Source organism: Dipodomys merriami, unplaced genomic scaffold (genome assembly GCF_024711535.1).
Source record: "Dipodomys merriami isolate MVZ:Mamm:240054 unplaced genomic scaffold, mDipMer1.0.p SCAF_20, whole genome shotgun sequence".
Lineage (NCBI taxonomy): Eukaryota > Metazoa > Chordata > Mammalia > Rodentia > Heteromyidae > Dipodomys > Dipodomys merriami.
In genome coordinates, this window is record NW_027203382.1 from 28,638,512 (window position 1) to 28,652,500 (window position 13,989).

A 13,989-nucleotide genomic window follows, 5' to 3' on the forward strand; every position below is an offset into this window, starting at 1 on the left:
AGGGTCAAGATGCTAGCTTAAGAAACTAGCCTTCTGGTGGTTAAGGTGGCTCAGTGGTAGAGTGCTTACTTTGCATGCCTGAGGCCCTGGGTTCAATTCCCCAGCACCACGTAAGCAAAAAGAAAAAAGCCGGAAGTGGCGCTGTGGCTCAAGTGGTAGAGCGCTAGCCTTGAGCTGAAGAGCTGAGGGACAGCATCCAGCATCTAGGCCCAGAGTTCAGGCCCCACAACCAACCAAAAAAAAAAAAGAAAAAAAGAAACTAGCCTTCTGTTTATTTGTAAGCATAGACTGAAGGGTTGAGAAAGCTGAAATTGTCAATTTTTATTTTTTTATTTTGAAAGTAATGTAAATCACTTTCATTACTTACTAGTACATAAATTAGAAGATACAAAAAAAGTTATCTTACATCTGGGTGCCAGTGGCTCATGCCTGTAATCCTAGCTACTCGGGAGGCTGAGATCTGAGGATTGCAGTTTAAAGCCAGCCTGGGCAGGAAAGTCCATGAGACTCTTAACTCCAATAAATCACCAGAAAACTGGAAGGGCACTGTGGCTTCAAAGAACACTCGTCTTGAGCTGAAGAGCTGAGGGACATCACCCAAGCCCAGAGTTCAAGCCCTACGACCGACACAAACACACAAAAAACTTACTACGATTGCTTTTTATTGAGCCTATGTAAATCTCTTTAGATGTTTTTAAGGATTTAATTACCCTGAAAGAAGTGAGTTATAATTAAAAATGATTAGGGACGAATGTTTGAGTGGTGAGAAAAACCAATTCTTAAAAACGTAGTAAGATTGCTTTTCTTTGGTTAACCAACAAATGTGTTTGAGTCACTTTTGTGCCTGCATTAGCTACTTCTCTCTGCTGAGCAGTGCTTATTCTACATATTTTAATCACTGTTTTTCATTTTGGCAATGTCTTGCCCAAGAGCTGAAAATATACTGAAAATTTCAGTATATAAAGGAAGTGATGACAAATGCCCTGCTTACTTATTAAAGAATGAACAAAAACTGTGTGCATATGTTTTATCCTCTTCTTCCTAGCAATTTCCAAGGCAAAAATGGCATATTAGGGTTGCCATTGCAGATCTCATTAAAAGGATTTCAATAGGTTTTTTACTAGAGAAGCCCTACCTACCTACCTACCTACTGATCTACCGATCTACCTACCTACTGCCTACCTATATTTCCTAGGTAGCTGAGAAGGCAGATGTGTGCTACCATGCCTGGCTTGTTTTGTTGAGATTGGGGTCTTGACCAGACCAACCTCGAACCATAACCTTCCCAATCTGCCTCAAGAGTAGCTGTGACTAAGGTGTAGGTGGTTTTTTGTTTTTTGTTTTTGTTTTTTTGTATTTGATTTACTGTTATTCTTTAAAAATTCACGGAAGAGCCGGGCGCTGGTGGCTCACGCCTGTAATCCTAGCTACTCAGGAGGCTGAGATCTGAGGATCGCGGTTCAAAGCCAGCCCGGGCAGGAGAGGCCGTGAGACTCCTATCTCCAATAAACCACCAGAAAACCGGAAGTGGCGCTATAGCTCAAGTGGTAGAGCGCTCACCTTGAGCTGAAGAGCTGAGGGGACAGTGCCCAGGCCCAGAGTTCAAGTCCCACGACTGACCAAAAAAAAAAAAATTCACGGAAGAAATCACAGCTGGGCCCTTTGGCTCATGCTGTAATCCTAAATACTCAAGTGGCTGAAATCTGAGGATTGAGATTTGAAGCTAATCTGGGTTGACAAATCTTGGAGACTCTTATTTCCAATTAACCAGCAACTCCAGAACTGGAGGGTAAGGCACAAGTCGTAGATTACCAGCCATGAGCAGAAAAGCTGAATGAGAGTGTGAGACCTTGAGTCCAAGCCCCCAGTACTGGTAAATACATACAAAAACAAATAAAAGTAAAAACAAGTAAATAAACATAAAACAAGCTATTGGCATTTTTCAGTTCAAGTGGAAATATGTTAGCATATTATACTGTAAAACAACAAAAAATCTGGTTTTGGAAATGTGCTTAATAGCTTATTTAAACTTTTTAGAAAATTAGAAATTTAGTTTGGGAATGTAGCTTAGTGGAGAGTGCTTGCCTAGCATGCATGAAGCCCTGCGTTTAATTCTTCAGTACCACATAAACAAAAAAAATGGAAGTGGTGCTGTGGCTCAAGTGGTAGAGTGCTAGCCTTGAGCAGAAGCTCAGGGACAGTGACCAGACCCCGAGTTCAAGCCTGGCATCCCTCCCCCCCCCCCCCCCCCCAAAATTAGAAATTTAAAGGAAGCCTCATTTGTGAACTATATAGTAGAGAAAATTTGAACATTTCAGTGATTTGATAACTTTACATGTAACATTTTCAGCTAAATTTTAGTGTGTGTGTGTATACATATATATGTACGTGTGTGTGTGTGTGCATGCATGTGTGTGTGCATGCACTGGTACAGGGCTTGAACTCAGGGCCAGGGTCCCTTAGCTTATTTGCTCAAGACTGGTGCTCCACCATGATCCACAGCCCCACTTCTGCCTTTTTGGTGGTTAATTGGAGATAAGAATCACTGACTTTCCTGCTTAAGCTGACTTTGAGCTGTGATTCTCAGATCTCAGCTTCCTGAGTAGATAGGATTACAGGTGTGAGCTACATGTGCTTGGCAGTTTATAATAATTTTTTTTTTTGGGTCCCGTCGTGGGGCCTGAACTCTGGGCTTGGGCGATGTCCCTCAGCTCTTCAGCTCAAGGCTAGCGCTCCACCACTTGAGCCACAGCACCACTTCTGGCTTTTTTCTTTTTGCTTATGTGGTGCTGAGGAATCGAACCCAGGGCCTCATGCATGCAAGGCAAGCACTCTACCACTGAGCCACCTTCCTAGCCCCATGCTTGGCAGTTTAAATGATAATTCAAGTGTAAAATGTGCATAATATGATTGCATTTTCATATTAAAAAGTACAATGTGGCTATTATGTGCAAAAAGGAATCTGGACTGATACATATAATGCAGTCATCTTAATTAGAACAGGAATGGAGCAATAGGTATGGGAAATGCATATTTACAAACAGCCAGCATGATTCTGAAATTATGTTTTTGTTTTTGTTTTTGTTTTTGGGGTCCAGTTGTGGGGCCTGAACTCTGGGCCTGGGCACTGTCCCTCAGCTCTTCAGCTCAAGGCTAGCGCTCTACCACTTGAGCCACAGCGCCACTTCCGGCTTTTTTTCTTTTTGCTTATATGGTGCTGAGGAATCGAACCCAGGGCCTCAGGCTTGCAAGGCAAGCACTCTACCACTGAGCCACCTTCCCAGCCCTGAAATTATGTTTTTAAAGGATGATAAAACTACATTGTGTTGAAAAGAATTAAACTTGGCACCTTGGATATGCTAGGAAAGCATTCTACTACTGAGTACACTCCCAGCCCCACTTTAATACTTATTTGTATTGGATGATAATAAGATGTAATCTCATCAGTGGATATTAAATGAAATGACTATCTCTTTGTGAAATAGTTGTGAGATCAGAAGATAAAACATCTCATATAAAATATAAGCTTGCATTGCAGTTGTTTTCCTTGGACCAGCAATGGCATTAATAGCTATTTTTGTTATATAATAGTGAAAAATTATTAGGGCTAGAAGGCTGAATTGTTGTTGTTGTTACTGTTCTGAGGCTTGAACTCAGGGCTTGGACGCTGTCCTTGAGCTTTTTTGCTCAGGGCTAGCTATTTCCATTTTGAGCCAGAGCTTCACTTCTTGTTTTCTGGTGGTTAATTGGAGATTAGAGTTTCATGGCCTTTCCAGTTCAGCCTAGCTTCCAAACTGCAATCCTCAGATTTCAGCCTCCTGAGTAGCTAGGATTATAGGCAAGAGCCATCAGGGCCTGCCCAGCTTGAACTCTTTTAACTCTGTTCGACGTCTCAGATGTTGTTAGTCAATGCAGGGACTTGTGCAGGAAATACACAAAACTATTAATTGACATTTATTATTTTAGACAGTATTGGGGATTGAACTCAGGGCCCTTGGACTTGCTAGGCAACTATTATTTCTAACAGGTTATATACTTGTTTGTAGTAGCTCTTCACATCCAATTCTTTAATTCAGCCTTTATGTATGTATATCTATATACAGATTCATATGCACATACAAATTTGTGTTGGGAGTGAGCTAGAGATAGAACCTTGTATATTTCAGGCACCATTCTGCTACTAAATTATACTTGCCCCTCTCTTTAAGCCTTCATATTGCACTTTAGGGATCTAGGTAATCTGACTTGTTAGAATAAGATGAATATGAGAACTGTGGGACATGAGAGCTCGCACATGGATTTTATGGTTTTAGGTTTCAGTGTTTTTGTCTTTGCTTGTTTCAAGGCCCACAACTCTATTCTGGAAGTTTAATCAGGTGTAGTTTCTGTGTTATATTAAAGTAACAGAATTCTACAAGGAATTCTAATCCTGCATTTTTCTCCTGTAAAATTTTATTTATAAATCTGTATGAGGATACTATTTTTACTTGTTATAGACAAGTGAAAATCGTTACTTCAAAGAATATTTTTAGCTGGGCGCTGGTGGCTCACACCTGTAATCCTAGCTACTGAGGAGGCTGAGATCTGAGGATCATGGTTCAAAGCCAGCTTGGGCAGAAAAGTCCGTGGGACTCTTTATCTCCAATTAACCACTAGAAAACTGGAAGTGGAGCTGTGGCTTAAGTGGTAGAGCACTTGCTTTGAGCTGAAGAGTTGAGGGACAGCGCCCAGGCCCAGAGTTCAAACCCCATGATGGACAAAAAAAAAAAAAAAAAATTATTTTGCCTGGAAAAATTTTGCTTGAAAACAGCAACATAAGTAAATTAAAATTAGATACTACATTTTTTTTTTTTTTTTTGGTCGGTCGTTAGGCTTGAACTCTGAGCCTGGGCTCTGTCCCACTAGCTCAAGGCTAGTGCTGTACCACTTGAGCCACAGCACCACTTCCATCTTTATCTGCTTATGTGGTGCTGAGGAATCGAACCCAGGGCCTCATGCATGCAAGGCAAGCACTTTACCACTGAGCCACCTTCCCAGCCAAGATACTACATATTTCTTAAACATGAAAAGTTGCAGAAGCCCATAAAAATGCTTGGATTCGTAAGAGGCTGATTTTTGTGTATTATTATTCTTGATAGTGGAAATAAGATATTCAGAATGTTAAGGTTATGATTATGTCATCTCATAACAAGTATGGCATTTTCATTTGTATTTCACAAAACTGATGAGTTTATTAGAGATGACTTCAATTCAACTGGAAGTTCCAATGTTGACTTTTTATTTAGTGGGCCATTTAAAGTTAGGTTTCAGATGTGTAATATATACTTCTTGTATTTTATTTAGAACAAATATAGTTGATTCTTCATTATCTTATTTTCATTGAAGAGAATTAAAAAAACCCTCTTAACCTGTAGATAGCTGTTAAACTTAGCTTATTAATGATATTTAATTTTTTTAATTTTTTTTTTTTGGGTCCAGTCGTGGGGTCTGAACTCTGGGCCTGGGTGCTGTCCCTCAGCTCTTCAGCTCAAGGCTAGTGCTCTACCACTTGAGTACAGCGCCACTTCCGGCTTTTTTTCTTTTTTGCTTATGTGGTGCTGAGGAATCGAACCCAGGGCCTCTGGCATGCAAGGCAAGCGCTCTACCACTGAGCTACCTTCCCAGCCCCTGATATTTTATTTTTTGATTGTGGGGCTTGAACTCGCCTGGCAATTAACGTTTTTTTTTTTTTTTTCCACGTCAGATGGGTAATGTGCCTACGTCGTAACAAGGTTTAGAGGGAGGCACATGTCACACAGGCGCAGGCGTGTGAGAACCCAATTATCACACTTATGAACCGGAAAAGGATCTGATTTTTTTTTTTGGCCAGTCCTGGGACTTGAGCTCAGGACTTGGGTACCGTTCTTGAGCTTCTTTTGCTCAAGGCTAGCACTCTACCACTTGAGCCATAGTGCCACTTCCAGCTTTTTCTATGTATGTGGTACTGAGGAATTGGACCCAGGGCTTCATGAATGCTAGGCAAGCACTCTACCATTAAGCCACATTCCCAGCCTTATTAGATTTTGCTGATTAGACACTTCTAATGTTTCCTTTGTTATAACTTAATTTAACATTTATAGGATTAAGCAGCTGTAAAAATTTTTCTTAGGTTGTATGCTCATCTAATTCTGTTTATTTATTTAATTTTTGTTGGTTGTGGGGCTTGAATTCTGGGCTTGGGTGCTGTCCCTCAGCTCTTCAGCTCAAGGCCAGCACTCTATTCCTTGAGCCACAGCACCACTTCCAGTTTTCTAGTGGTTTATTGGAGACAAGATTCTCACGCCTTTCCTTCCCTGGCTGGCTTTGAACCGTGATCCTCAGATCTCAGCCTCCTGAGTAGCTAGGATTATAGGCATGAGCCATGGACGCCCAGCATTTCAGTTTATATTTTAATTGAAGACTGAGCTAATAGCCAATTTCTTGTCCTTCCTTAATGTATTTCTCTTTTTTTCTGACCTTCCAAGTTAAATTTTCCTGATGGCTTAGAATGGGAATTATAAAGTATTTTATGATGTACAGTGCTTACATGTTGAGCAGTTTAAAATCATATAATGATTTAACAGTGATTGAATTAAGGAAATAAGTCTTACCAGACAACAACGTGTAAGAATCATAAGATGTTATTTTTATGTCCCTTTTGTTAAACTAAATATCTCTTCTAATTTTAGGGGGAAAAAAATAGTGGCTTTGATGTTCTCTACCATAATATGAAACATGGACAGATCTCAACAAAAGAACTAGCAGATTTTGTGAGAGAAAGGTATGTATTTTTATGAGTAATTTTTAAATAAATTGTTAATCAATTTAAATTGTATAAGTAATTGAAAGGTTTTAGATTTGGAATCAAAGCACACTTTTAGAAAAGCATGCAGTACTGGGCTCTGGCGGCTCATGCCTATAATCCTAGCTACTCCTTGCAAGCAGGAAGACTCCTCAGGGATATTACCCAGGCCTTGAGTTCAAGTCCACAATTGAACAAAAGAAAAAAAAAAAGCATGCTATATTTTATATAATTTTTTTTTTTTTGGGTCCGGTCGTGGGGCCTGAGCTCTGGGCCTGGATGCTGTCCCTCAGCTCTTCAGTTCAAGGCTAGCGCTCTACCACTTGAACCACAGCGCCACTTCCGGCTTTTTTCTTTTTGCTTATGTGGTGCTGAGGAATCGAACCCAGGGCCTCAGGCATGCAAGGCAAGCGCTCTATCACTGAGCCACCTTCCCAGCCCTATATAATTTTTTGTAAGAGTATTTTATTTTACTTATTTATTTTTTTTGTCAGTCGTGGGGCTTGAACTCTGGGCCTGGGCGCTGTCCCTCAGCTCTTCAGCTCAAGGCGAGCGCTCTACCACTTGAGCTACAGCACCACTTCCAGTTTTCTGGTGGTTTATTGGAGATAGGAGTCTCACAGTCTCTCCTGCCCAGGCTGGCTTTGAACTGCGATCCTCAGATCTCAGCCTCCTGAGTAGCTAGGATTACAGGCGAGAGCCACCAGCGCCCGGCTGTAAGAGTATTTTAAAGTAGGTTTTTTTAAAAAAAAATTACACACAGAGACTGATTTAATGGCTCAAATTTTGAGCTGGGACTGGTTTTGTGGGCTTATCATGGAGGAAATCTGTAGAGTATTGCAGTTCAGGCTGTCTCAAGGAGAAAAGGAGAGACCCTATCTCAAAAGTAGCCAGAGTAGGAGCTGGGAAGGTGGCCCCAGTGGTAGACTGCTTGCCTCACATGCATGAGGCCCTGGGTTTGATTCCTCAGCACCACATAAGCAGAAAAAAGTCAGAAGTGGCGCTGTGGCTCAAGTGGTAGGGGGCTAGCCTTGAGCTGAAGAGCTGAGGAACAGCGCCCAGGCCCAGAGTTCAGGCCCCACGACCGGACCCAAAAAAAATAAAAAAAAAATAAAAAGGAATCATCTGACAGGTACAAATAGATGTGACTTTTAGGAGCCAGAGTAAAAAAGATTGAAGTATGGCAGTATGGCACAAGTATTAGAGAACCCAAATAGCAAGTATAAGGACCTGAGTTCAAGCCTTACATTTATCGTCTTTGTAATCCCTCTAATTTACTTCAGTGATAACTGATTTGCTTCTAAAGCTTAAGCTAATTTTTGTTTTCTAGAGTTTTGTATAAATGGAGTCATATGTTATATTATGTAGTCTTGTTCTCCTGCTACTTTCATTCAGTGTATTTGTCCCTAGCTATATTTGGTTTATTGGCTCCAGAAGTCCCCTGAATACTAAAATCCTCAGGTGCTTAAGATTCATACATAAAATAATAGAGATTTTTGCATATGATCTTCACATCATAGTCATCCAAGTCATAGCTTATCCTAGGGTCCGCTCTTATTGTTTTAGGTTCAAGTTTCTTCTGGGTCTTTTTTATGATTTGCCTGCTCATTTGTTTTTAGTGCTGACTAGTGTCCTATTTTTTCAGATGTACCACAGTTTATTATTAATCTCCTGAAGGACATCTTAGTTATTTCCAAGTCTTAGAATTACAAAGAAAATAGCTACAAATAACTATGTGCAGATTCTTGTGTAGTCTTAAGTTTTCAGCTCTTTTAGATAAATGAGCAGAATTGTTGAATAATGGAAAGAATGTGTTCAGCTTTGTAAGAAATCAGTGAACAGATTGTGGTTCAAAATCAGCCCAGGCAGGAAAGTCCATGAGACGCTTATCTTCAGTTAACCACCAAAAAGCCAGAAGTGGAGCTGTGGCTCATATGTTAGAGTGCTAGTCTTGAGCAAAAAAGCTTTGATAATACAACTATTTCTTCCACATTGGTTAATATGTACATTTCTTTCCTTTTGTTTAGTGTAAGATATTCTCTCTCATTCCCTCCCTCCCATCACTGCCCTTGAGTTGCTTAGTTCATTTTCATCAAGTCCAGTGCAGCTGATGGGCCCCTCTGTTGTATATTTTCCCATTTCCCTCTGATTCTGTGCCTTTCTCCTAGCTTCCCTCAGATGCGTGCGCCGCGCATGCACGCACGCACGCACGCACACGCACGCGCACACACACACACACACACAGTTAAGAACATGGAGTCATTTAGAAATGATAGGATAAATTGCTCCTTTGTTTTTCAAGTCCTGTTTACTTTGTCATATCTCCTTGCATTTTAGATTTAATATCCACATATCAGGGAGATCATGTGTTGTTTGTCTCACTGCTTTTGGCTTACCTTGCTCAAAATGATTTGTTCTAGTTCCATCCATTTCCCTGTGAATGCCATTATTTTGTCCTAATGGCTGCATAATATTCCATTGTATATAGGTACCATAATTTTTGGATCCATTCATCTGTAGCGGGGCATCAGGGTTGCTTCCATAGCTTGCATATTGTGAACAGTGGCATAATAAACATGGAGGTGCATGTGTCCTTGCATCCTGGTTCCTGTTGCTCAGGATAGAGCCTAGGAGTGGTATGGCTGGGTTTTGGGGAGGTCTATATTTAGCTTTCCAAAGTGGTTGTATTAGTGTATATTCCCACCAGCAGTATGCAGTAGGGTCCCTCTTTCTCCGCATCCCCACCAGCATTTGTCATTGATTGAATGTAGGATATGTGCCATTCTGACTATGGGTTGTTTTTATTTGCATTTCCTTTACAGCCAGGGATGATGAACATTTCCTCATGTGTTTCTTTGCCATTTTTATCTTTTCTTCTGAGAAGTTTCTCTTTAGCTCCCTTGCCCGTTTAACAATTGGTTTGTTAGATTTGGGAGGGATTAGTTTCTTGAGTTCCCTGTATGTAATGGATATTTGGCCCTTGTCTGATAAATTGCTGGTAAATAGTTTTTCCAAATTAGTTGGCTGTCTTTCTAGTTTGGTAGCTATGTCTTTTTTTTTTTTTTTTCTCTTTTGGTTGGTCGTGGGGCTGACCTCTGGGCCTGGGTGCTGTCCCTGAACTCTTCAGCTCAAGTCTAGCACTCTACCCCTTGAGCCACAGCATCACTTCTGGTTTTCTGGTGGTTAATTGGAGGTAAGAGTCTCATGCCTGGGTTGGCTCTGAACCACTAACCTCAGATCCTCAGCCTCTTGAATAGCTAGGAATACAGGCATGAGCCACTGGCACCTGGCATGGTAACTATGTCTTTAGTGTACAGAAACTTTTTATTTTAAGATAGTCCCATTTGTTGAGAATCTCTCTCTGATTTGTTGCGACCCTGAACCTCTGTTCAGGAAATCCTGCCTGTGCCTGTAAATTCAAGTGTTTCTCCTAATCTGCCCTGCAGTAGTTGCAGAGTTTCAGGTTTGATGTTAAGGTCTTTAATACATTTTGAGTTGATGTTAGTGCATGTGACAGGCTGTGGTACACTTTTGGTTTTCTGCATGTGGCCGCCCATTTTTCCCAGCACCAGTAGTTGAAGAGGCTATGCTTCTACTGTATGTCTTTAGCCCCTTTGTCAAAATCAGATGACTATAGGTATGTGATTTTATTTCTGGATCTTCTGATCTGTTCCCTTGGTCTTTGGGTATGTTTTTGTGCCAATACCAAGCTGTATTTGTTATTATGGCTCTATAGTGGAGCTTGAAATTTGGCATCATAATCCCTTCTGCATTGTTTCTTTTGCCTGGAATTGCTTTGGCTATTCTAGGGCTTTTGTTGTTCCATATGAATTTTTGGATTGTTTTCTTTATTTTATTTTCTTTATTTTATTTTCTTTTAGTTATTTATTTATTTTTGGGTCCAGTCCTAGGGCCTGAACTCTGGGCCTGAGCACTGTCCCTCAGCTCAAGGCTAGCACTCTACCACTTGAGCCACAGCGCCACTTCTGGCTTTTTTTTTTTTTTTTTTCTGTTTATGTGGTGCTGAGGAATTGAACCCAGGGCCTCAGCATGCAAGGCAAACGCTCTACCACTGAGCCACCTTCCCAGCCCTATTTATTTATTTTTTGTCAGTCGTGGGGCCTGAACTCTGGGCATCGTGGGGCCTGAACTCTGGGCGTCGTGGGGCCTGAACTCTGGGCCTGGGCACTGTCCCTCAGCTCTTTAGCTCAAGGCTGGCGCTCTACCACTTGAGCCATAGCACCACTTTTGGCCTTTTCTGCTTATGTGGTGCTTAGGAATCGAACCCAGGGCCTCATGCATGCAAAGCAAGCACTCTACCACTGAACCACCTTCCCAGCCCGTTTTCTCTATTTTAGTAAAGAACGTCATTGGGATTTTGAGGGGAATCACATTGAGTTTATATGTCATTTTTGGCAGTATGGCCATTTTCACTATATTAATTCTGTCTATCCAAGAACATAGAAGGTCTTTCCATTTCCTGGTGTCCTCTGTTATTTCTTTCTTTCTTTCTTTTTTTTTTTTGGTCGGTCGTGGGGCTTGAACTCTGGGCCTGGGTGCTGGCTCTCAGCTCTTCAGCTCAAGGCGAGCACTCTACCACTTGAGCCACAGCGCCACTTTGGGTTTTTGAGTGGTTTCAAGATAAGAGTCTCATGGACTTTCCTGGCCGGGCTGGCTTTGAACCTTGATCCTCAGATTTCAGCCTCCTGAGTAGCTAGGATTATAGGCGTAAGCCACTGGCGCCTGGCTCTATGATTTCTTACTTTAGGCTTTTATAGTTTTTCACTAAATACTTACTTTACATCTTGGATTAGGTTAATTCCTAGATTTTTTTTTTTTTGAGGTTATTGTGAATGGGTTGTCTCCTTGATTTCCCTTTCTGTTTGTACAATGTTGATGTATAGGCAACTGATTTTTGTGGGTTAATGTTGTATCCTGCTACTGTGCTGAAGTGGTTTATAAGTTCTAGGAGTTTGGAAGTGGAGTTTTTGGTATCATTAAGGTATAGTATTGTGTCATCTGCAAATAGTGATAGTTTTTCGGATGTGCATCCTTTTAATGTCCTTTTCTTGCCTTAGTGCTCTGGCTAAGGATTCCAGAACTATATTGATGAGGAATGCAGAGAGTGGGCATCCTTGCCTTGTTCCTGATTTTAAGAGAATTGGTTGTAGTTTTTCCCTGTTTAGACTAATATTGGCTATTGGTCTTTCATTGTTTTAAGGATTATTCCTTCTATTCCTATTTTCTCCAGAGCTTTTAATATGAATGAATGTTGTATTTTATCAAAAGCCTTTTCCACATCAATGGAGATAATCATGTGGTTCTTGACCTTGGATCTGTTGATGTGTGATGGATTACATTGATTGATTGATTGATTGGTTGGTTGGTTTTCTGGTCCTGGGGCCTGAACTCTGGGCCTGAGCACTGTCCCTCAGCTCTTCAGCTTAAGGCTGGCACTCTACCACTTGAGCCACAGCGTCTGGCTTTTTCTGCTTATGTGGTGCTGAGGAATCAAACCCAGGGCCTCATGCATGCAAGGCAAGCATTCTACCACTGAGCCACCTTCCCAGCCCTGATTACATTTTTTTTTTCCTGATTACATTTATTGATTTACATATATTAAACCATCCCTGCATCTCTGGGATGAAGCCTACTTGATCATAATGTATGATTTTTTTTAATATATATTTCTGGATTCTGTTAGCTAAAATTTCACTGAGGAGTTTTGGATCTATGTTCATCAAGAGATTGGTCTGTAGTTCTCTTTTTTTTTTTTTTTGATCTTTGCCTGCTTTGGGCATGAGTGTGATATTGGCTTCATAGAATGAGTTTGGGATTGCTCCCTCTGTTTCTATTTCTTGGAAGAGCTTGAAGAGATGAGTATTAGTTCCTCTTTAAAGCTCTTATAGAATTCCATAGTGAATCCATCTGTTCCTGGGATTTTCCTTGTTGGAAGACTTCTGATTGCTTCTTCTATCTCATTGTAAGTTATTGGCTTATTTAATTGAATTATTTCTTCTTGATTCAGTTTGGGCAGTTTGTATTTCTCTAAAAATTCATCCATTCTTAGTCTCATTTAATTTCAGCGCTTATTTTGGTTATCTTGCTTTGACTAATAACTGGGTTCAAGTTTTTTCTTTTCTAGCAGTTGTAGTTGCTTCATGAGATTATTTACTTGGTCTGTTTTCTTGATGTGTGCACTGAGGGCAATAAATTTGCCCCTCAGGCCTGCTTTTGCCGTGTCCCACAGGTTTCTTTGTGATATATATTCATTTTCATTGAATTGTAGAAACTTTTTAATTTCTTCTTTAATTTCTTTCTTTCTTTCTTTTTTTTTTTTTTTGTCGGTTGTGGGGCTTGAACTCTGGGCCTGGGTGCTGTCTAGTACTCTACCACTTGAGCTACAGCGCCACTTCTGGTTTTCTGGTGGTTTATTGGAGATAAAGAGTTTCACAGACTTTCCTGTCCGGGCTGGCTTTGAACCATGATCCTTAGATCTCAGCCTCTTGAGTAGCTAGGATTACAGGCGTGAGCCACCAGTGCCTAGCTTTTCTTTAATATCTGCTGTGACCCAGGTGTTGTTTAGTGTGCTGTTCAATTTCCATGTATTTGAGTAATTTCTATGGTATGCTTTGCTATTGAGAACTAGCTTGATTCCAGTATGGCTGGATAGAATACAAGGGATTATGTTGATCCTCTTGTATTTGTTTAAATTTTTTGTACGAAATATGATATGATCTATTTTTTTTTTTGGGTCCGGTTGTGGGCCTGAACTCTGGGCCTGGGCGCTGTCCCTCAGCTCTTCAGCTCAAGGCTAGCACTCTACCACTTGAGCCACAGCGCCACTTCCGGCTTTTTTCTTTTTGCTTATGTGGTGCTGAGGAATTGAACCCAGGGCCTCAGGCATGCAAGGCAAGGGCTCTACCACTGAGCCACCTTCCCAGCCCCTCCTCCTGCCTTCTTGCTGAGAATATTTGCATGGTAGACCTTCCTCCATCCCTTCACTTGAAGTTTGTTTTTATCCTCGACTGTGAGATGGATGGATCGTGTTTTCTGATACAGTCTGCAGTTCTTTTTCTTTTGATTGGTGAATTGAGTCCAGTAATATTTATGGTTATTACAGAGAGGTGCATTGTGTTTCCTGTCATTTTCTTCTTTCCTTTCTTCCT

General features: G+C 40.9%; 1 protein-coding gene and 1 pseudogene across 2 annotated transcripts in view; one reads left to right on the forward strand and one right to left on the reverse strand.

The window, feature by feature from the left end:
• Fcho2 (FCH and mu domain containing endocytic adaptor 2) overlaps positions 1 to 13,989 on the forward strand; it is a 134,697-nt gene that overhangs the window by 9,542 nt on the left and 111,166 nt on the right. For both annotated transcript variants that reach the window (XM_070031331.1, XM_070031330.1), the window contains exon 2: positions 6,708 to 6,799. In XM_070031331.1, coding sequence (XP_069887432.1) covers positions 6,708 to 6,799 — 92 coding nt within the window. The remainder of the gene's footprint in view (positions 1 to 6,707; positions 6,800 to 13,989) is intronic.
• LOC138833067 (small nucleolar RNA U13) lies at positions 5,738 to 5,848 on the reverse strand (annotated as a pseudogene).